This window comes from Trachypithecus francoisi, unplaced genomic scaffold (assembly GCF_009764315.1).
Source record: "Trachypithecus francoisi isolate TF-2019V2 unplaced genomic scaffold, Tfra_2.0 Contig01705, whole genome shotgun sequence".
Taxonomy (NCBI): Eukaryota; Metazoa; Chordata; class Mammalia; order Primates; family Cercopithecidae; genus Trachypithecus; species Trachypithecus francoisi.
Window position 1 is genome coordinate 337,583 of NW_022681450.1, and position 22,447 is coordinate 360,029.

The 22,447-nt window shown below is 54.6% G+C and overlaps 2 protein-coding genes across 6 annotated transcripts; both read right to left on the minus strand.

The window, feature by feature from the left end:
• Positions 1–436: 436 nt before the first annotated feature.
• On the minus strand, positions 437–11,312 carry TMEM145 (transmembrane protein 145). Of its 5 annotated transcripts, none has more exons than XM_033197657.1 (15): positions 11,102–11,283; positions 10,249–10,323; positions 10,067–10,144; positions 9,897–9,983; positions 9,703–9,804; positions 9,519–9,603; positions 9,337–9,408; positions 9,156–9,224; positions 8,418–8,498; positions 8,239–8,317; positions 8,014–8,107; positions 7,098–7,270; positions 4,879–4,999; positions 1,698–1,904; positions 437–1,211 (listed from the first exon to the last, which is right to left on the minus strand). In XM_033197657.1, the coding sequence occupies exons 1-15, from the start codon at positions 11,219–11,221 to the stop codon at positions 963–965; spliced, it is 1,692 nt and encodes a 563-aa protein (XP_033053548.1). In that variant the 5' UTR covers positions 11,222–11,283; the 3' UTR covers positions 437–962. The 5 variants fall into 5 exon arrangements, with proteins under 5 accessions (XP_033053548.1, XP_033053538.1, XP_033053516.1 ...); XM_033197647.1 differs by having other exon boundaries at positions 456–1,211; positions 10,067–10,174; positions 11,102–11,221; XM_033197633.1 differs by having other exon boundaries at positions 1,083–1,211; positions 1,323–1,904; positions 10,067–10,174; positions 11,102–11,221.
• A 2,651-nt stretch (positions 11,313–13,963) lies between these two features.
• Positions 13,964–17,946, minus strand: PRR19 (proline rich 19). Its single transcript, XM_033197669.1, has 3 exons — positions 17,789–17,946; positions 14,592–15,198; positions 13,964–14,507 (listed from the first exon to the last, which is right to left on the minus strand). The coding sequence occupies exons 1-3, from the start codon at positions 17,876–17,878 to the stop codon at positions 14,038–14,040; spliced, it is 1,167 nt and encodes a 388-aa protein (XP_033053560.1). The 5' UTR covers positions 17,879–17,946; the 3' UTR covers positions 13,964–14,037.
• Positions 17,947–22,447: the final 4,501 nt, after the last annotated feature.

Genomic DNA, 22,447 nt, shown 5'->3' on the forward strand with positions numbered 1-22,447 from the left:
GAGCGCCCAACCCCAAGCCTCCATAAAGGGAGACTTCCGGGGAAATTCCCCGCCCATTTATTCCCAACCGCATGCGCAGCAGCGTCCTCCTGGAGCGATGCTCCTGGAGACGAGAAAATTACACATGCGCAATGCTAAGATCGTAACCCAAACTCTGGGTGCCTGTGGTTGAGCAAAGCACGAGCCACTGGAGGGCGCCTCTACCTCTGAGTGAGGAAAGGAAGGCAAAAATAAAGGAGTGGTGCAAGGCCCTGCTAGATGTTTGATCATCTTCAACGTTCCCAGATTCTGGAGCAACATAAAGATCAGGTTATACAGGCCTCTGCCTCCGGTTCCAAATTCCCATTTCACAGATGGACACAATGAGGTCCCGAGCCTGACATAGTTCTGGCTCAGCCCCGCCGCTGAACACCATCAAGATGTAAAAGAAGCCATGTTATAGATAAAAACGAATCCTTTTTATTTTGGCAAGAAGGGGGAAATGTCTTTCTGCCAGGGACCCGAGGGAAGGCCCCCGGAATGCAGATAGGGGCAGACGCAGCAAGGGTCCGAGGTCACAGATCCGAGGGAGGGTTTCAGGGTCGAGACCAGCATCGCAATATCCATCCCGGGGTCGCAGAGTCCTGGAGAGTCACAGGCAGGGTCCCGGCGGTCACCACGGGTGTTCCGGAGTCCAGCGGGGTCAGAAGTCTCGAAGGGGGCCAGGGGGCCGGAGGTCACGGAACAGCGGGAGTCCAGAATCCGGCGCCGCTCGGGGCAGGGGCTGAGGGAGGGGACGGGGAGAGCGGCTCCCGCGGGATCGTTTGGCACAGAGGGGAGAGGGGCGGGACGCAGCGTACCCAACCTGGGCGCGCGGGGTAGGAAGGGTCGGGAAGGCCCGGGATGGCCGAGCTCTCGGGCCGGGATAAAGCAGGGGTCCGGAGCCCGGTCACCGCCCATGGGGCAGGGGCGGGCAGGGGTGCTCAGACCGGGGGTGCGGTGCCCCCGGCCGTGTGCATGCTGAAGTATTCGGTGAAGCCGGTGTGCGGCGCCGCCGTCTGGGGCACGAGCGGCTGGTAGGGCGGCGTCGGGCCGTCCCAGCCCGGGTCGGCCGCCTTGGGGAACCGAGCGGGAAGTAGGGGGGAGGCTGTGCCCGGCTCGGCCATAGTCACCACGCGGCCCCTCGGGGCCACCGCCGCCGCCACCGCCGTCTCCTCCACCTGCTTCCCGGCCTGGGAGGGGGGTCAGGGTCAGAGGCAGTCCTGGACCCTCGCGGGGCAGATGCGGCCCCGAAGGCCCGTCCCCCTCCCCCGGAGAACCTTCCACCCCAGGTATGGACGCACGTGTCAGTCAGGGAAGGACTGGGTGGCGGGGCGCCTGGGCAGCGGGGCCAGGTACTCAAAAGGCGGCGTCGGGGCGCGCGGGGCGAACTCCGGCGGCGGCCGGGGAGCTGGGGGAGAGCCGCGGAAGGCGGGCGGTGGGGGCACGGTGCAGGGCGTCTGCAGGGGTGTGCGCAACAGCGCCAGGACCCAGTCAGGCAGGGTGGGTGCGGGCGCCAGGGGACGGTCGCGGCGCGGTGTTGGGGCGCGGGGTGTGCGAAAGGCAGGGGGAGGGCTCAGGCGCCCGGGCGCCGGGGGCTGCGGCGGGGCCGGGAGTGGGGTCAGGTACTCCAGGGGCGGCGCCAGCAGCTCCTCGGGCGCTGGGGCTGCGGGGCTTACGGAGGTGGCGGGCGGGGGGATGGAGAAGAGCTCCGTGAAGTTGGGCACCGAGTCGCTGATAAACGTCACGTTCCCATAGACGTGCTGCGGAAAGGCCTTGTCAGCTGATTGGTTCCCTCCGGGTCCAGGGACTCCAGCTGATGCGATCTGCGACGTGCGCACGTGGTACGGGAAGTTCTTGTTGGCCGCTGATGGGCGGGTCATGATCTGAGGCCAGGGCCAGGAGCAGGTGTGAGAGGCACTGTCAGGCCGGAGGCTGTCCCCATAAACTTGGGGTCCGAAGGATTCCCTTTCAGTTGACATCCCCCACACTTCCCTGAAGCCATTCACACTGGATTAGGTGCCCCCCTCTGGGCTCTCGAGGTGCCCTGGACCCTCACCTTTTCCCTTCAACACAACTTGACCTGTGCTTCCTCCATCAGAGGCCTGATCACTGAGCTATCACTGACTGGTTAGGGTCAGCGTCCTGCACTGTATGATAGCCACTGGCTGCATGTAGCTTACATTTCATCAAAATAAAGTTTAAATGTTGGTCAGTCACACTCCCCACTACACACTCACTATGGACTACCCACATTCAAGTGCTCAACAGTCACATATGGTTAGTAGCTCCCATATTGGAAAGTGCAGATAATAGAATATCTTCATAAATACAGAAAGTTCAATTGGACAGCAACTAATAGACTCTAAAATGTCTCCATGAGGCAGGAACCAGACTCTTCTGTTCCCTACTGAGTCCCTAGTACCTTCTAGAACCATGCCGGCACATATAAGCCTTCAATAAATATTGGTGGGCTGGGCGCGGTGGCTCACACCTGTAATCCCAGCACTTTGGGAGGCCGACGTGAGTGGATCACCTGAGGTCAGGAGTTTCAGACCAGCATGGCCAACATGGTGAAACTCCGTCACTACTAAAAATACAAAAATTAGCCAGGTGTGGTGGTGCGCCTATGATCCCAGCTACTCGGGAGGCTGAGGCAAGAGAACTGCTTGAACCCAGGAGGTAGAGGTTGCAGTGAGCTCAGCTCATGCCACTGCACTCCAGCCCGGGTGACAGAGCAAGATTCCATCTCAAAAAATAAAATAAAATAAAATAAAATAGTAAAATAAAATAAAATAAATATTGGTGGAATGTAGGGATGTCTGGTGCCAGTTAGTCTGATAGGCCATGAGGGCAGGGACTGGTTGTGACTCCCTCGCCACATCCAGAAGCCTAACACAGCTCCTCTAAGGTTGTGCTGTAAAAATGAACAAGGAGCTGAAAGCAATGAGCAGTGGGATACCCAGGTGGAGCTGTGCTGAGCTAACATGAGCATACTTAGGAAGGAAGCTGGCTGAGATACAGCAGGAAGGGCACCGCGCTTGCCGTTCTGAGCCTGCATCCCGCCTGTGGGATCTGTAGCTCACTGAGTGTGGGATCTGCGGCATGTTGATTAAACTCCCTGAGCCTCGCTGTGGGGAAAAGGGATTGTAGTGCCTACTTGGAAAGATGAAAGGGTGGAAATGAAAACCACTGGTGCAGAGCCTGGCACATGGTGGGTTCTCAGCGTTTCTTCTCTTTCTGTCCCTTTCTGACTTCCTGCAGAGCTTCAGCATGGACCGGCCTGGGAAGGTGAGCGAGTCTGTACCTAAGTCAGGCTCTGAGGCAAAGGATGGGGACCTGTCCCCTCCCTTGGTGGCTGGGACCACTCCCTACACAGTGTATGTTGTAGATCCCTGGAGTCAGAAGCTGGGACACTTGCTCATGCCTGTTTCCCTTTCTGGTTGCCCTTCATTTCAGACCTTGCGGTCTGCGGGAGAAGGACAGGATTCAAAGTATTTGCCTGCCGCCAAAGGCCACGGAGCCCTAGCACGTCACTTCTCCTCTCTGGGCCTTAGCTTCCCCGCTCTGTGTAGTGGGAACAACGTCAATTATCCACCCTCTCCTGGAGCTGCTCTGACAATTAAACAAGAGGGCAGGAATAAATGCATATGGATGTTCCTAGAATGAAACAGACTGGTTCAAGACAGGTGTCCAGTGAACAACTGATGAATAAATTAATGACTATTAGAACTGTCACCAAGAATGTCAGATAGGATGTGAACCCGGGTAAAGAATAGATGTGGTGGGGGCCGGGTGCAGTGGCTCATGCCTGTAATCCCAGCACTTTGGGAGGCTGAGGTGGATGGATCACGAGGTCAAGAGATAGAGACCATCCTGACCAACATGGTGAAATCCCATCTCTCCTAAAAATACAAAACTTAGCTGGGCACACGCCTGTAGTCCCAGCTACTCTGGAGGCTGAGGCAGGAGAATCGCTTGAACCTGGGAGGCGGAGGTTGCAGTGAGCCAAGATTGTGCCACTGCATTCCAACCTGGTGACAGAGGGAGACTCCGTCTCAAAAAAAAAAAAAAATGGATGTGGTGCTGTACCCTCCTGATGCTGACCCAGGAGCCCAAAAGCTTCACCCTGTGCCACCCCAGCTGCTTCTTCCTGAACAATGGCCTGTGATGGCAGAATGTGGGCGGGGGCAGGGGGAGAGTGGAGAGATCAAGGAGAGTGGGGAAGGCAGTGGGGATACAGAAGAGAAATGGAAGAATATGGGGACACAGGGTCAGGAATGGAAATGGGAAGGGAGGGCAAAGAGAGAGTATGGCGGTTGAGGAAAGAAGCCAGGACACAAGGTGGGAGAGAGGAACGGAAGAAAATGGACATGGGCCCCGAGAGGTGGCTCAGGCCTATAATCCCAGCACTTTGGGAGGCTGAAACGGGTGGATCACCTGAGATCAGGAGTTCGAGACCAGCCTGACCAACATGGTGAAACCCCATCTCTACTAAAAATACAAAAAATTAGCTGCACATGATGGCGGGCACCTGTAATCCCAGCTATTTGGGAGGCTGAGGCAGAAGAATCACTTGAACCCAGGAGGCAGAGGTTGCAGGGAGCCGAGATCGAGCCATTGCACTTCAGCCTGGGAGACAGAGTGAGATTCTGTCTCAAAAAAAAAGAAGAAAATGGACTCTGAGGGGCACAGTAGAGGAGCCTGCAGGAAGCAAGCAGGCGCTCAATAAAGGAAGAATAACTAAAGGGAAAATGGATCAAGACCTCGGAACAGGAGGTCCAGCAGATAGGTGTAAGAGCCTCACGCATCTTCTGCCCTTGGGTCCTCCCCTCCGCCCCCACGGATGCCCATCCTCACCAGGAACACGCCATGGGCGTACAAGTGGATCCCCAGCTGGATGCCATTGACAATCTTCTCCCGGGCCCACTTGGGGATGCCGAAATTGGCAATCAGGGCCATGACAGGAACCGCAAAGAACCTGAAGGGGAAGTATTGTGTCAGCAGAGATACTGCTCCTGTCCTCCACCCCACCCTATAGCCCCACCTCCCCTGCCATGTACACACACAGACCCCAGGCAGGTCCCAAACTGGAGAGAAGCCAGTGTGACCTTCAGAAGCCAGAGACTGAAATGGGGCAGGACTGGACTGGGAAATTCTGACGGGCAAGAATGAGGTTCAATTTAACTCAGTTCCACACCACTCCAAATCCTGGCATCTAATAAGAAATCAACAGATAGGCCGGAACGGTGGCTCACGCCTATAATCCCAGCACTTTGGGAGGCCGAGGCAGGCAGATCATCTGAGGTTAGGAGTTTGAGACCAGCCTGACCAACATGGCAAAATCCCATCTCTACTAAAAATACAAAATTAGCTGGGTGTGGTGGCATGGACCTGTAATCCCAGCTATTTGGGAGGCTGAAGCAGGGGAATCACTTGAATTCGGGAGGTGGAGGCTGCAGTGAGCAGAGATTGCACCACTGCACTCCAGCCTGGGCAACAAGAGCAAAACTCCATCTCAAAAAAAAAAAGCCAGGCACGGTGGCTGACACCTGTAATCCCAGCACTTTGGGAGGACAAGACGGGTGGATCATGAGGTCAGGAGGTCGAGACCATCCTGGCTAACACAGTGAGACCCTATCTCTACTAAAAATACAAAATATTAGCTGGGCATGGTGGCAGGCGCCTGTAGTCCCAGCTACTCGGGAGGCTGAGGCAGGAGAATGGTGAACCCAGGGGGTGGAGCTTGCAGTGAGCAGAGATAGCGCCATTGCACTCCAGCCTGGGGAACAAAGCAAGACTCTGTCTCAAAAAAAAAAAAAAGAGAGAGAAATCAGGCCAGGCGTGATGGCTCATGCCCATAATCCCAGCACTTTGGGAGGCCAAGGCAGGTGGATCACCTGAGGTCAGGAGTTCCAGACCAGCCTGGCCAATATGGTGGAAACCACATCTCTACTAAAAATACATAAATTAGCTGGGCGTGGTGGCATGCGCCTGTAGTCCCGGCTACTCGGGAGGCAGAGGCAGAAGAATCGCTTGAATTCGGGAGGCGGAGATTGCAGTGAGCTGAGATCATGCCACCGCACTGCAGCCTGGGCGACAGAGCAAGACTCCATCTCCAAAAAGAAAAAAAAAAAAATACATATTTGATGAATGAATGAACAAAAGATAAGAAGTAAGGACTTATTGCATGCCAGGCCTGTTTCTAAGCATTTGACATACATAAACTCATTTAACTCTCACAGTGACTCTATGAGGCAGATAAAATTTCCATCTCCATTAAAAGGTGAGGAAACTGAGGCAGAGAGAAGTTAATGGGCTTGTCTGAGGTCACATCATCTATAAGCTTTAGAGCTGGGATCTGAACCCGGGCAGTCTGGCTCAGAATCTGCCAACCTTATTGCTATGTTATGGTGAACGATAATAATTACAATAGTTTTGGGTGTTTTTTCATTTTGTTTGTTTTGTTTTGTTGTTGTTGTTGTTGTTGTTTGTTTGTTTTTGAGATGAAGTCTCACTTTGTTGCCCAGGCTAGAGTACAGGGGCACGATCTCAACTCATTGCAACCTCAGTCTCCCAGGTTCAAGTGATTCTCCTGCTTCAGCTTCCTGAATAACTGGGAGTACAGGTGTGCACCACCATGCCTGGCTAATTTTTTTGTATTTTTAGTAGAGACGGCGTTTTACCATGTTGGCCAAGCTGGTCTTGAACTCCTGACCTCAAATGATCCACCCATCCTGGCCTCTCAAAGTGCTGGGATTACAGGCATGAGCCACAGCACCCAGCCTACAATAGTTTTTACTGAACATTTATTATGTGCCAGACACGCGGCCCTCATCTAGTGGCCTATGCTTGCTCTAGATATCCCTTTGAGGAGATCCTGTTGTTTTATGGATAAACCTGATGGACTGCTTGTGAAAGTAATTTTCCACAAAGTGAGTAAGTGTCAGATTCTGGGTGACAGCTGCCTGAGTGAAAAGCCCATCTTCCTCACTATGGAGGGTCTGAGATGGGGGGCAACCACTTCTGGGGAGCCCCGAGAGGGAGGCAGGGACAGGCTGGGGCCCACCAGTTCTCACCAGAGGGTATAGGCAGCAAAGAAGGGCACATAAAAAGGCTGCTTCTCAGGAAAGTGTCGCAGTGAGACGAGTACAGCATAGCAGAACCACACGTAAGCCGCCACCTGCAGTCCAATAAGCCCGTAGCCGGCCGGCGACTCATACGTGTATAGTACCTGGCCTGGGTCAAAAAACTGGACCCGCGGGAGAGGGTCCATCACAGCCTGGCCTCCTCCCCTCTATTAGGGTACCCGGATCCCACCCTTGGGCACATGGGAACAGAGGTACTCCGTCAGAACAGAAGCAACAGGAGAGCCAGGCACGGAGACAGAAGCATATGGAGGTAGAGAGAGAGAGTGAAAAAGACAGGAAGAGAATAAATCAGTTACTGTGTGCTCAACACGGGGCTAAACACCTCCCATGTGTGAGTTTTTCCATCAGCATCAACTCAACAAGGTAGGTCTTATTATTGCTCCATTTCACAGAAGAGGAAACTGAGGCTAAGAGGGAAGCCCTTTGGCCAAAGCCATATAGAAGATAGAAAGCCTTAGAGGGGCCCCATGGGTTAGGTAAGATCCTCCCAACTTTCCAAGAAGAAAATGGGCCCAGAGACAGAGGTCGTCACCCAAGGTCAGGCAGCTAGGAAGTGGGAGAGCTGGTGTGGAATCCAGGTGTGCGTGACTCCTGAACTCTTAGTCACGATATTGAGCATCAGTGTGACAGACAGAGAGACAGAGGGAGGAGGAAGAAAGCTGCTGCGGGGTGGTGAAGAGAGAAGGAATCACTTAGACAGATGGGGAAGCAGAAAATCAAAGAGCGGGAGAGAGTGCGAGCCAACAGGAGCGCTATGTGGGCAAGGGCGAGCAGACAGATCAAGGGGGAGGCGGTGCCAAAAGCAGTGGAAGGCGGGGCCTGACCAGGGGCCAGTGGGACTCACTTCTGCCTCGTAGATGAGCAGCACCACATGGGTGAGCGTGTAGAGGGTCATGTAGACAGACAACTTCACGGAGCCCGCGTGGCTGATGCGGCCCCTGGCGGCAGGCCATGAGGGGAGACAGCAGGGTGGGGGCCGTCAGGGAGGCAGATGGGCCTACCCCCTCCCCCACCCTGCCCCGTCCTTCTCCCCCGCCAGCCGCCCCACGAGCACGCCCTGCCCGGGCACCGTGTCACCGTGAATCCCTTCCCCAGGAGGATGAGCATCAGCAGGAAGATGAGGAAGCTGGAGGAGAAGAGCAGCTTGGCTGGGAGAAGGGAGGAGGGGGCGGCTCAGAGCCAGGCTCAGACCTGATGCGTGACCTGAACCCTGGGCTCCACCCTCTCCCCACCCAGCTTCATTCTCACCCAAGATCTTCACACTCTCGTTGCCAATGCCATCGGTGGCATACTGACCCCAGTAGATGCAGAAAAACAGAAGGCTCAGGACTGGGGGGAGGATGGGCAGAGAAGAAAGGATAGAAAGCAGTTCTGGGGCATCACTGTCCTCTAGCACTGCCATCCAAGTGATCTGAGCCCCACCTCCTCCCTCAGGACTCCAGACCTTCTACCCCCACTTACCTGCTAGGAGAATCTGGAGTCTAGCCCCCAACCCTGCTCCCCCAGGACCCACAGGTCCAGGCCCCCACCCCCTCCTCCCTCAGACCCAGGGGTCCAGGCCCCCAACCCTCCTCCCTCGGACCCAGGGGTTCAGGCCCCACCGCCTCCTCACTCAGACCCAGGAGTCCAGGCCCCCAGCCCCTCCTCCTCCAGGACCCAGGAGTCCAGGCCCCCAGCTCCTCCTCCCTCAGACCCAGGAGTTCAGGCTCCCAGCCCCTCCTCCCCCAGACTCAGGAGTTCAGGCCTTTATACCCCCTCAAGGACCCAGGGGTGTCAGGTCCCACTCCCTCTTCCCCCAGGAACCAGGGGTTCAGGTTCCCAGTCCATCTTACCCCAGGAACCAGGGCTCCAGGCCCCGAGCCCCTTCTCCCTTGGACCCAGGAGTCCAGGCTCCCAGCCCCTCCTCCCCCAGGACCCAGGAGTCCAGGTGTCTGGCCCCAAGTGCCTCCTCTTCCAGAACGCAAAAGTTGGGACACAGAACCTCACCCTCTACTCCTGCTGCGGCCATGAACATTTTATAAGTTGTGTGGAGCAACTGACGACCTTTCAGCAAATCTAGGAAGCAGAGTAGGGAAAGGCTGTCCACAGGCAGAAAGGGAGAGCATCTCACCTCCCCCAAACCTGCTCCCTCCTGTCTCTTCCCTAACACCCCATGTGCCAGACTCACATCCAAAGTAACAAGAAAGGAAGAAGATGAGGATGAAGATGAGGAGGAAGGTCACATCTGTCTCCAGGATCCCTGCCAATTTGGTAGGAGGAGTAAGGTTCATTCAGGTGGATGTCCCCTCAATGGGCACCCAGCTCTGGTGTCCCACAGAGAGCCTGGTTTCTGGGTCCCCATGTGCTCACCAAACTCATCAGCGGAGAAGTGTCGTGTCCAGAAGGACTTGCCATTGGTGAGGACCATCTCATACTCCAGCTGCAATCCATCACCCTGTGGGGAGTATGGAGGCCTAAGAGGGGCCCTGGGCAAGTTGGGGGTTGGCAGAAAGGCAAAGAGAAGGTGGCCCAGGTGGCCACCGCAGCACCTTACCCCACACTTGCTGAGCGCAATATACCACCACCTTTCACGCACTGAGCGGAAGCTGCGGCCACTGGAGCAGCTCAGGTAGTGGGTTCCCTCCTCTGATACCACCTGGAGTCAAGCAAGAAGGCTGAAGCCTGCCCTTGATGCCCACAAGGCACCATCCTTCAGCACCTGCCCACTGCCCCAGGCTAGGCCTGCACCTGACAGCCGGACCAGGCATACTGGGTGGTGAGGTTGATGACCTGGTTGTTCTCTGGCCGGATCACGGACTCCTTGGCTAGGCAGTCCTAGGGAAGGCAGGGACAGGGTCACTCCCTCAGCCAGCTACGACCTTCTCCCCCCTTCCCCATGCCCTCTTCACAGCCCTCACCTTGTCCCCTGCCTTGTACACGGCTGGCCACTGGGATGGGTCGTCAAAATAGAGGAGGATGTTTTGACAGCACTTGGCCTGCAGACCACAGATGTTGGGGGCGAGGAGCTGGGGCAGCCTGTGCCTTTGGAGGCCAAGGGAAGTACCCAGCCTCAGTATGGCGAGCGTTGGGGGAGACTCACCTCAGGGTAGCGGAAACGGAAGTCCAGTCGGCCGTAATCCGAGAGGAAACAAAATCTTGTCAGGAACACCCAGTCCTGAAAAAGGGGCCCAGTCTGATCCTCTGCTGAGAGTCCTTCAAGAACTCTTTACTCCATAGACCCCCAACTTTTCTTCCCTACCCCCCAGGTACCTGGCTTCCCAAGTACTAGAAGGAGACCAGGTCACCTCCAAAATCCTTCCCTGATCCCATCACTGTGGGTCCAGGATTCCTGCCGCCCTGATTTTCTCCCTCCATTGCCCCCCCCCCCAAGTTTCCTGCCCTCCATTCTAACACTCCTCCCTGCATTTCCCGGGAGGCCCCAGAAAGACCTTAGGGGCCAGATGCCCATCCTGGCCACCTCGTATCCTGGCCAATATCTGACCCCGTTCTCCCAGTATCCACACTCCCCTGCACCCCACCTCGTGCTCCTAAAAACCATCCCGCGCGGGGGAATCTTCCAAACGGCCCCCTCCCGGTCCTGAGCGGGAGTGTAGCAGTGAGCTCCAGGCTCTCTGCTGAGTGAAAAGTGCTGTCCCTTCAGCACCACCTCCGCACCATCCCCCTTCCCAAACTCTGACTCTCCCAACCTGCTCCCCCTCCCCGCCCAGCTCTGACCTCAACATCCCTCCTACAACCCCCAGGTCTGGCCGCGACCCCACGGCTCCTCTTAGCCTCGACTCTGGCCCAGTCCCCCATTGCCCTCGGCCCCATTCCCCCGAGGCTCCCTGAGTCCGCCAGGAGAGGCGGCAGGGGGCGGGGCGGTACCCGCTCCCCTCGCCTCCCTTGCGTCCCCCGGGGCCGGCGGGCGGCAGAGGAGGGATCGGTGTGCTCACCTCTTTGGAGCTGAGGTTGCCCCGCACGTACTTGGCCCGGGCGCGGGGGGGCAGTGACAGCAGCAGGAGCAGCAGCGGCGGCAGCAGGCGGCGCAGCGCGGGCGCGCGCTGGGGCTCCATTCCGCCCGCTCCAGCCCCGACTCCGCTCCGGCTCCCGCTCCGGCCCGGCGACGGAGGCGAGAGCGCGCGGGCCGGCCAGAGCGCGCCCCCGATTAAAGGAGCCGCCGGGCGCCGCGCTCCCCGCCCCCTCCTACAAGAGGGCCCTACTTGACTCCTATCTTCAACGCGTGGGAGGGGGGACGTTCATCCTCTGTCACCCCGCCCCAGCCCTCCCCTCCTGGAGTCCCGTAGATACCTATGGTTTCCCGTGTCCTAAACTGAACTCACGTCTTCCAAAGCCATGCCTCCTCCAGACTGCCTTCTCTGGATCCAGCCCTGTCACCCAGGCTGGAGTGCAGTGTTGCGACCTTGGCTCACTGCAGCCTCCGCCTCCCAGGTTGAAGCGATTCTCCTGCCTCAGCCTCCTGAGTAGCTGGGATTACAGGCGCTCACCACCATACCCGGCTGATTTTTTCGTATTTTTGATAGAGATGGGGTTTCACCATGTTGGCCGGCTGGTTTCAAACTCCTAACCTCAAGTGATCTGCTCACCTCGGCCTCCCAAAGTGCTAGGATTACAGGCGTGAGTCACCGCGCCTGGCCAACAAGTCTTTGATTGCCCATCACCACCTCTATTGCAACCACCCCCAGCTGTGTCCATCCTGGAGTTGCCACCATTCTAGATCTGATGCACCCTTTGAAGTGCCCATGGAGGCACAGAGAGGGCAAGCCACTTGTTACACTCCATGGTGGTGGTGGAGCCATTAGTATAACCACCGTACCCCTCTGCCTGACCATGACCTGTCACTGCTTACCATGTTGTGAAACTGGGTTGCTGTGAGAGACAGAGGTGGTAGTGTGAGATAGCCAAAAGCGTGTTTCAGATCCAAGTTGAAATAACTTGCTTGGGTTCATTCAAATCCCAGCCTGGGCCCTACTTTGTCATTTGTCCACCATAAGACCTGGGCCAAGTCATTCAGCCCTGTGATCTCTCAGCCCAGTCTCCTCTATGCGGGTATCAACCCTGTGGTTTCCCAGTGGACAACACCAAGCCCTAGAAAGGCTTTTCAGAGTACAAGCCACGCCCTTCACCTTGATTTTCCTGATCAGACTCCAACAAACATTTCTAGCTTTATCCTTCTCCACTGCAGAAAACTGGGGGCTGCTCAAATACCATTTAAAAAAAAATTTTTTTTTTTTTTTTTTTTGAGACGGAGTCTCGCTCTGTCGCCCAGGCTGGAGTGCAGTGGCTGGATCTCAGCTCACTGCAAGCTCCGCCTCCCGGGTTCACGCCGTTCTCCTGCCTCAGCCTCCCGAGTAGCTGGGACTACAGGCGCCCACCACCTCGCCCGGCTAGTTTTTTGTATTTTTTTAGTAGAGATGGGGTTTCACCGTGTTAGCCAGGATGGTCTCGATCTCCTGACCTCGTGATCCGCCCGTCTCTGCCTCCCAAAGTGCTGGGATTACAGGCTTGAGCCACTGCGCCCGGCCTAAAAATTTTCTAAGCCCCTAAGGGACTAAGCTGGAAATGTAAGTGAAACATTTTTAATGGAGAGCATGGATCCCAAAAAGAGGGGGCCTCTGCTACTTGGCCAGTTGTGCCAGGAAAGATTGTAGTTCTGCTGCCAGATCCCTTTTTTTTTCTTTCTTTCTTTCTGAGAGAAGCCAGAAATGCAATTAAAAAAAAAAAAAAAAGCAAACTGCCTGGTTTGTAACAGTAGGCAATTGATTCAAACATTTAAAACATATCGTGGGTGAAATTTAAAAAAGCCTGTGGACCAGATTCAGCCCTGATCTGTCACTCCTGCCCTGAGCCTGCACATACACTGTTCCCTGTGCTCACACACCAGGAGGCATTCAAGGGCAGGCCCAGATGTGGCTTACTCTATCTAGGTCCCAGTGTGGCCTAGGGATTTGCTGAGTGAAAATGGCCCTACATCTGCTATGCACCCTCCTCCAGGACTTGCATATGCTGTTCCCCTTGCCTGAAATGTTCTTTTCCACAAGTACTGTTTCCACCAACCTTGAAAACTACAGGGTTGGCAGGGTACAGTGGCTCATGCCTGTAATTGCAGCACTTCGGGAGACCAAGGCAGGTGGATTACTTGAGATCAGGAGTTCGAGACCAGCCTGGCCAACATGGCGAAACCCTGTCTCTACTAAAAATACAAAAATTAGCCATGTATGGTGGCACACACCTGTAACCTCAGCTCCTCGGGAGGCTGAGGCAGGAGAATCGCTTGGACCTGGGCGGCGGAGGTTGCAGTGAGCCGAGATTGTGCCATTGCACTCTAACCTGGAGAAGAAAATGAGACTGTGTCTCCAAAAAAAAAAAAAGAAAGAAAAGAACAGAACAGAAAAGAAAAGACACAGCTCTTCTATGAAGAATTCCCTCCTCACTAGGGCAGTCATCACTCCCTCCTTGGACTGCCCCAGCCCCTGCACCTCTCTTGCTCTCCTAGACACAACCATTGGAGCTGGGGTTGTGTGTGCCCACCACCAAACTGGGAGCCTCATGAGGACAAGGCCTTTGTCTCACTCACTCTGGGGCCCCAGCATCACCAGAGCTCAGGGTCAGGTATACAGTTAGCCACAGTGGGCATATGTGTTGGACTAATTGAAGTCCCAATTTTCCCCACCATGCTGGCTCCTCAGGCCCTATGAAGGTAACAAGCCACAGTACCATCGCCTCCATCTTGGACCTAGAATTCAGAGCTAAGGAAAGCTGCTCTCCTGGGTCAGCAACTCACTGAAAATCAAGAGGGCCATGAAAAGTACTTTATTGAGGTCACTGGGAATACAAGATATCTGTCCCCAGCCCTAGCCTCAGCCCCTCCTCAGTACAGTCTCATGGGTGGAAAAGACCAGGCTTCCGGACTGCTCTGGGCCACTACCCAGGAGAGGCTGGGCGGTGGGGAAGGAGGGCAGGGGCTCCAGTCCAGGACAGAGGTTCGGGGCAACAGGGGTGATGAAGGCTGAGGCAGGGGCTGAGGGAGGCCAACCCCCCAGGGCCGAGGAGGGGGTGGCGTGGCTACCAGCCAGATGCTTTTTAGCAAGTCAAACGCTGTTGGAGGACCCCAGGCTGTTCCAGATGGCGAAGACAGTGAGGGAAAGTATGGTGGCCAGGGACCTCTTGGCGGTGCCATACTCCCCCTGTGTGCAGTGGGCATGCTGGAGGTGTAGGGCATGGGGAAGGTGAACTCCTTTGTCCCTTGTTGCTTCCTTTGCCTCCCCTCCTCTGGGACTTGATCAGGGCTATTGATCCAGAAGGGTGTCATCTTTCTCTCAGGGACCCCAGGCTTGGCCCCTGGCACAGAGAAAGAAGCATAAAGGCCAGCTGAGCTACAGCCAACAAAGGGAAGGGGAGTACAGGGGCAGGAGCGAGGCTCACCTGGCAAGGGTGGCTGGCAGCCCTGAAGCACCAGTGCAAGGTCAGGCACACAACCATGACAGGCCTGCAAGGTACGCACGATGGCATCCCTGGCATCCTGAATCAGGTTCCTCCGGGGGAAGGCCTGTGGCAAACTCAGCTGACACTGCAGCTCTGCCAGCAGCTGCCCAACGCCAGGCAACTCTGGGGAACTGGGTGGGCCTGGGCCCGAGCCTCCAGGCATCTGGTTCTCTTTGTCCCTGGATTGTGGGGCTATTTCCTGGGCCCTGCCTGGGCTTGGAGAGGGCTTGGCGGGGAGTGTGGGGCTGCCTGGCACCAGTGTCCCACTGCTAAGCAGCCTTGCAACATCTAGGGATTTCACCTCGTGGTTGAAGAGACCCCGATGCTCCCGGCTCAGCCGGCCCTGGGTTATGACCACGAGCTTGGAAGCAGTAGGGACCACAGGTGGATCCCGAATGGCCACAGGAGGATCATGATGGGCTAATGGCCGGCGGCTGCCCACCAGGGCCTTGTTACGTTCCCGCCTAGTCTTCCGACGGCGGACACGACCAGGTTTCTCAGGCTGCTGAAAAGGTTGGGAGACTTGTCCCCGGGTATCCATGGTGTCCTGGAATATAAAGATAGGGTGGCCATCAGCATGCAGATAAGTCAAGGGGAGTAGCAAAGTGAATAGGGAGGGCCAGGCGCGGTGGCACATGCCTGTAATATCAACACTGAGGTAGCCCAAGGTGGGTGGATCACTTGAGGTCAGGAGTTCAAGACCAGCCTAGCCAACATGGCAAAACCCTGTCTTTACTAAAAATACAAAAATTGGCCGGGCGCAGTGGCTCACGCTTGTAATCCTAGTACTTTGGGAGGCTGAGGCAGGCGGATCACCTGAGGTCAGGAGTTCAAGACCAGCCTGGCCATGGTGAAACCCCGTCTCTACTAAAAATACAAAAATTAGGCCGGGCACGGTGGCTCAAGCCTGTAATCCCAGCACTTTGGGAGGCCGAGACGGGCGGATCACGAGGTCAGGAGATCGAGACCATCCTGGCTAACACGGTGAAACCCCGTCTCTACTAAAAAAATACAAAAAAAAAAACTAGCTGGGCGAGGTGGCAGGCGCCTGTAGTCCCAGCCGCTCGGGAGGCTGAGGCAGGAGAATGGCGTAAACCCGGGAGGCGGAGCTTGCAGTGAGCTGAGGTCCGGCCACTGCACTCCAGCCTGGGCGACAGAGCGAGACTCCGTCTCAAAAAAAATAAAAATAAAAATAAAAAATAAAAAATAAGAATACAAAAATTAGCCAGGCATGGTGGCACACACCTGTAATTCCAGCTACTCAGGAGGCTGAGGCAGGAGAATCACTTGAACCCAGGAGGCGGAGGTTGCAGTGAGTTGAGATCACGTCACTGCACTCCAGCCTGGGCGACAGAGCGAGACTCTGTCTCAAAAAAATATATATATATATATATATATAGCTTGGTGTAGTGGTGCACACCTGTAATCTCAGCTACTCAGGAGGCTGAGGCAGGAGGCTGAGGCAGAAGAATCACTTGAAACCAGAAGGCAGAGGTTGCAGTGAGTCAAGATTGTGCCACTGCACTTCAGTCTGGGCAACAAAGTGAGACTCCATCTCAAAAACAAAACAAAAAAACAAGTGAATAGGGAGATGTTTTTGGGTGAGGTGGGAATACTATTTAGGGTGACCAGATGAGGCCAGACACAGTGGCTCACATCTGTAATCCTAGCACTTTGGGAGGCTGAGGGGGGAGTATCGCTTGAGGCCAGGAGTTCAAGACCAACCTGAGCAGCAAAGCGAGACCCTCGTCTCTACAAAAAATCAAAATAAAAATTAGCTGGACGATGCCAGGTGCTGTGGCTCATGCCTGTAATCCCAGTACTTTGGGAGGCCGAGGCAAGCAGATCACCTGAGGCCATGAGTTCGAGACCAGCCTGGCCAACATGTCAAAACCTCGTCTCTACTAAAAATACAAAAATTAGCTGCATGTGATGGTGCGTGCCTGTAATCCCAGCTACTCGGGAAGCTGACGCAGGAGAATCACTTTAACCCAGGAGATGGAGGTTGCAATGAGCCAAGATTGTGCCACTGCATGATAAACCTGGGCAACAGAGTGAGGCTCTGTCTCAAAAAAAAAAAAAAGAAAGAAAGAAAAAATTTGCTGGGATTCCGTGGCCCACACCTGTAGTCCCAGCTACTAGAGAAGCTGAGATGGGAGGATCCCTTGAGCCCAGGAGTTGGAGGTTACACTGAGCTATGATTGCACCACTGTGCCCCAGCCTAGGCAAGAGAGTGAGACCTTGTCTCTGAAAAGAGAGAGAGAAGATGAGAGAAAATAAGTGAGCAGAGAGAGATTGGAAAAGGTTTGGTCAGATAAGGAATCACAGGGGTAGCATGAAGTCGAAGGAATGACTGCTAATGGGAAGAGAAGCCAGGACATAGAGAAAGGCTATTAGGAACAGGGACATGGGGAAACAGTTAAAAGATGGAGGGTGGGGGCCAGGCGCAGTGGCCCACGCCTGTAGTCCCAGCACTTGGGGAGGCCGAGGTGGGTGGATCATTTGAGGTCAGGAGTTGGAGACCAGCCTGGCCATCACGTGAAACCCCGCCTCTACTAAAAATACAAAAATTAGCCGGGCGTTGTAGTGAATGCCTGTAATCTCACCTACTCAGGAGGCTGAGGCAGGAAAATCACTTGAAATCGGGAGGCGGAGGTTGCAGTGAGCCGAGATCGCGCCACTGCACTCCCGCCTGGCGGACACAATGAGACTCTGTCTCAAAAAAAAAAGAAAAAAAAAAAAAAAAAAAGGATGGAGGGTGGCGAAGGGGTCATGAGATTGGAGGGATCTGGGGTACCAGAAAGGGATTCGGACGGAGAAATCCAGGGGTAGACGAGGTACAGGGGAATACAGAAAGTGGAAAGAGATGGTAGACTCAAGCAGGAGAGGGAGAGCAGCAAGAGAACTCCAGCGAGCCTGAGAAAACCTCGAGAGAACAGAAAGGGAGACAGAGGCGCGATCAGGGACAGGGTCTGATCACAAAGGAAGGGCCTAGGGTAGGAGAGGAAGCATGGTGGCCAGCCGCGGTAGGGCAGGGGTCGCAGAGTGAAGGGAGTGGGGTATGGCTGGTAGGAGCTGGGTGGGGGAATGGCACGTCTCCTGCCCCAAAGAACCCCGGCCCTTCCCACTTCATGTACCTGTGGGGCGCAATGGCTTCTTTTCCGCGGTGACCCCAGCTCTCGAAGCCACCTGGCTCTGTTCCGGGCCTCGGGCACCCCTACACGCATGCGCGTACCCTTTCCATGCCCTTTGCCTTCGTGGCTCTGAGAAGACGGAAACCCAGAGGCGCGTGCCAGGGAAGTGCCGGTTATAGCCCCGCCCCTCCCAGCCTCAATTTCAGAACTCTCCCTTTCTTGGTCTTAGCACCTCCCATCCACCAATTGGCTGTGAGGTTCACTAGGTCCGCCCCCTTCCTGAATGCTGATTGGTTCCGATAGCTATCGGCGGTCTTTCGGGGGCTGGTTGGGACCAGGCGTGCCAAGGGGAAGAAGGGTCATGGTAGCTCCCATGCACAGCAGTCCCCCAAGCAGCCACAGACATATTCCCTAGAAAACTTATATAGTTAGCCGGGCGTGGTGGGTCACGCCTATAATCCCAGCACTTTGGGAGGCAGAGGCAGGTGGCTGGCTTGAGCCCAAGCGTTCAAGACCACCCTGGACAACATAGGGAGACCCTGACTACAAAAAATAAATTAGTGTTGGGCGCGGTGGCTCACGCCTGTAATCCCAGCAATTTGGGAGGCAGAGGCGGGCAGATCACGAGGTCAGGAGATCGAGACCATCCTGGCTAACATGGTGAAACTCAGTCTCTACTAAAAATACAAAAACTTAGCCAGGCATGGTGGCGGGCGCCTGTAGTCCCAGCTACTCGCGAGGCTGAGGCAGGAGAATGGCGTGAACCCGGGAGACGGAGCTTGCAGTGGGCCGAGATGGCACCACAGCACTCCAGCCTGGGCGACAGAGTGACACTCCGTCTCTAAATAAATTAAATAAATAAATAAATAAGCTGGGCGCAGTGGAGCATGCCCGTGTGCCCAGCTACTTGGGAGGCTGATGCAGGAGGATTGCTTAAGCCTAGGAGGTGGAGGCAGCAGTGAGCCATGATCAGACCCCTGCACTCCAGCCTGAGGGAGAGGGCAAGACCCCGTAAAAGAAAAAAAATTAAGCCGGGCGCAGTGGCTCACAACTATATATCCAGCGACTCAGGAGGCTGGGGCAGGAGAATTGTTTGAACCTGGAAAGTGGAGGTTGCAGTGAGCCGAGATCGCACGACCGCACTCTAGACTGGGCAACAGAATAAGACTCCATCTCAAAAAAAAGTTAGTATAGTGTTGTGATTCATAGCTAGGCTTAGTTTAAATGCCCAAAGTGGCACAATTGGGCTGTGTGACCTTGGAAACGTTTGTAACTGGTCAGACTTAGTTTTCTGACCTATAAAATGAGATTGGTCATAAAACCAGCTTCCTCATTTGGTTGCTAGAAGGATAAACTAGACCGATATGTCTAACTTGAAATGGGCCTGGTGAATGAAGAATGCCTGGAAACTTTGTTTCTCACCAAGTTTTGCTTCAGGAACTGCTCCAACTTATCTGTCTACACTTGTCCCCTCAGACTTTACTTTTAATTTTTTTTTTCTCAGCTGGGCACAGTGGCTCACACCTGTAATCCCAGCACTTAGGGAGGCCAAGGTGGGTGGATCATGAGGTCAGGAGATCGAGACCATCCTGGCTAACACAGTGAAACCTCATCTCTACTAAAAATACAAAAAATTAACCGGGTGTGGTGGCACACGCCTGTAGTCCCACATACTTGGGAGGCTGAGGCAGGAGAATCACTTGAATCCGGGAGGCAGAGGTTGCAGTGAGCCGAGATCACGCCATTGCACTCCAGCCTGGGCAACAGAGTGAGACTCTACCTCAAAAAAAAGAAAAAAAAAATCTCTCTTTTTTTGCTTTTTTTTTTTTTTTTTTTTTTTGAGACGGAGTCTTGCTTTGTTGCCCAGGCTGGAGTGCAGTGGCGCTCTCGGCTCACTGCAAGCTCCGTCTCCTGGGTTCACACCCTTCTCCTGGCTGAGCCTCCCCAGTAGCTGGGACTACAGAGGCCCACCACCACGACTGGCTAATTTTTTTTGTTTTTTTAGTAGAGACGGGGGTTCACCATGTTAGCCAGGATGGTCTCGATCTCCTGACCTCGTGATCTGCCCGTCTCGGCCTCCCAAAGTGCTGGGATTACAGGCGTGAGCCACCGCGCCCGGCCAAAAATTTCTCTCTTATTATACCACTGACTTGAAGGCATAATTATGACTTCTTTTCTTTTCTTTTCTTTTTGAGATGGAATTTCAATCTGTCACCCAGGCTGGAGTGCAGTGGCACAATCTCCACTGACTGCAACCTCTACCTCCCAGGTTCAAGCGATTCTCCTGCCTCAGCCTCCCAGGTAACTGGGACTACAGGCATAGACCACCATGCCCAGCTAATCTTTGTTTTTGTTTTTTTTTTTTTTTAGTAGAGACGGGGGTTCACCATGTTAGCCAGGATGGTCTCGATCTCCTGACCTCGTGATCTGCCCGTCTCGGCCTCCCAAAGTGCTGGGATTACAGGCGTGAGCCACCGCGCCCGGCCAAAAATTTCTCTCTTATTATACCACTGACTTGAAGGCATAATTATGACTTCTTTTCTTTTCTTTTCTTTTTGAGATGGAATTTCAATCTGTCACCCAGGCTGGAGTGCAGTGGCACAATCTCCACTGACTGCAACCTCTACCTCCCAGGTTCAAGCGATTCTCCTGCCTCAGCCTCCCAGGTAACTGGGACTACAGGCATAGACCACCATGCCCAGCTAATCTTTGTTTTTGTTTTTTTTTTTTGAGACGGAGTCTCACTCTGTCTCCTAGGCTAGAGTACAGTGGCACAATCTCGGCTCTCGGCTCACTGCAAGCTCCGCCTTCCGGGTTCATGCCATTCTCCTGCCTCAGCCTCGCGAGTAGCTGGAACTACAGGCGCACGCCACCACGCCTGGCTAATTTTTTGTATTTTTAGTAGAGACGGGGTTTCACCATGTTAGCCAGGATGGTCTCGAACTCCTGACCTCGTGATCCGCCTGCCTCGGCCTCCCAAAGTGCTGGGATTACAGACGTGAGCCACTGCGCCTGGGCTAATCTTTGTATTTTTTAATAGAAATGGGGTTTTGCTATGTTGGTCAGGCTGGTCTCGAACTCCTGACCCCAAGTGATCCGCCCACTTCAGCCTCCCAAAGTGCCGGGATTATAGGAGTGAGCCACTGCGCCTGGCTGATTATGACTTCTTTTTTGGAGACAAGGACTCACTCTGTCACACAGCCTGGAGTGCAGTGACACAATCATGGCCCACTGCCGCCTCATCTCCCAGGCTCAAGCAATCCTCCCACCTCAGCCTCCCCAGTAACTGGGACTACAGGCACTTGCTTTTTTTTTTTTTTTCTTTTCTTGAGACAGGGTCTCACTATGTTACCCAGGCTGGTCTCAAACTCCTGGGCTCAAGTGATCCTCGCACCTAAGCCTCCCCAGTAGCTGGGGCTACAGGCATGCATCACTGCACCTGGCTCCGTCAGACTTTATTTATTTGTTTATGTAATTAAGAGAGAGTCTCGCTGTGTCACCTAAGCTGGGCCGCTATATCGCCCAGGCTGGGCTGCAGTAGCGCCATCTCAGCTCACTGCAACCTCTGCCTCCTGGACTCAAGCGATTATCCTGCCTCAGCCTCCCAAGTAGCTGGGACTACAGGTGTGTGCCACCATGCCCAGCTAATTTTTTTTTTTTTTTTAGTAGAGTTGGGGTTTCGCCATGTTGGCCAGGCTGGTTGACCTCAAGTGATCTGCCCATGTCAGCCTCCCAAAGTGCTGGGATTACAGGCATGAGCCTCCACGCCAGCCTCCCTCACACTTTAAAATCAAGCTATTTCACAATATTCCCTCTGCCTAATAAGAAAGTGATTACCTGTGTCTTTTTTTTTTTTTTTTTGAGATGGAGTCTCGCTCTGTCGCCCAGGCTGGAGTGCAGTGGCCGGATCTCAGCTCACTGCAAGCTCCGCCTCCTGGGTTCACGCCATTCTCCTGCCTCAGCCTCCGGAGTAGCTGGGACTACAGGTGCCTGCCACCTCGCCTGGCTAGTTTTTTGTATTTTTTAGTAGAGATGGGGTTTCACCGTGTTAGCCAGGATGGTCTTGATCTCCTGACCTCGTGATCCGCCCATCTCGGCCTCCCAAAGTGCTGGGATTACAGGCTTGAGCCACCGCGCCCGGCCACCTGTGTCTTTTCTTTCTGCTTGCCCAGCCTTCATTATCTTTCAGACCCAGCTGAGATACTACTCCTAGGAAACCCATAGTCCTCAGAGTCCTTCTCCTCTTCCTCCCCAGAGGTCCCTGTCTCAAACACAACTTTGACACCCCTGCACCTCTGTGTCTGGATCTGTCTCCCTGAATACACTGGAACAAGGTCAGGAGCTGACCCACTCATTTACTATACATTCAGCAAGTACTTGTGGAACAACCACTGTGTGCCCGGCCGTTCCAGGGAAGTGGATTGAAAAAGAACATAAACACAATGAATAACACTCATCTCTGTCTCAGTATCAATCCACCTCGAAGGAATAAATACATGGGAAGGTCCCACCTAGAGTGGGGCTACAAGAACATGACCAGGACGTTTAGCGGGGAGTGAGACCCCCACCTGGTCCCAGAGAAGAGGGAGATCTGAGAAGACACTGAGGTCTGAGATTAATTTGGGGCGGCGTTCGGGGAGAGGCGCGACCCTAGGTGGCCTT

Excerpts from the sequence above, each read along its gene's own strand:
- TMEM145 (XM_033197625.1), bottom strand. The coding sequence starts at position 11,221 with ATGGAGCCCCAGCGCGCGCCCGCGCTGCGCCGCCTGCTGCCGCCGCTG. Across the intron at positions 9,225-9,336 it reads CCTTTCTTGTTACTTTGGAT|ATTTGCTGAAAGGTCGTCAG; the intron begins GTGAGTCTGGCA and ends TCTGCTTCCTAG. Across the intron at positions 8,499-9,155 it reads GGCCGCAGCAGGAGTAGAGG|TCCTGAGCCTTCTGTTTTTC; the intron begins GTGAGGTTCTGT and ends TCCTCCCCCCAG.
- PRR19 (XM_033197669.1), bottom strand. The coding sequence starts at position 17,878 with ATGCGTGTAGGGGTGCCCGAGGCCCGGAACAGAGCCAGGTGGCTTCGA. Across the intron at positions 15,199-17,788 it reads GAAGCCATTGCGCCCCACAG|GACACCATGGATACCCGGGG; the intron begins GTACATGAAGTG and ends TTTATATTCCAG. Across the intron at positions 14,508-14,591 it reads CTGCCAGCCACCCTTGCCAG|GGGCCAAGCCTGGGGTCCCT; the intron begins GTGAGCCTCGCT and ends TCTCTGTGCCAG.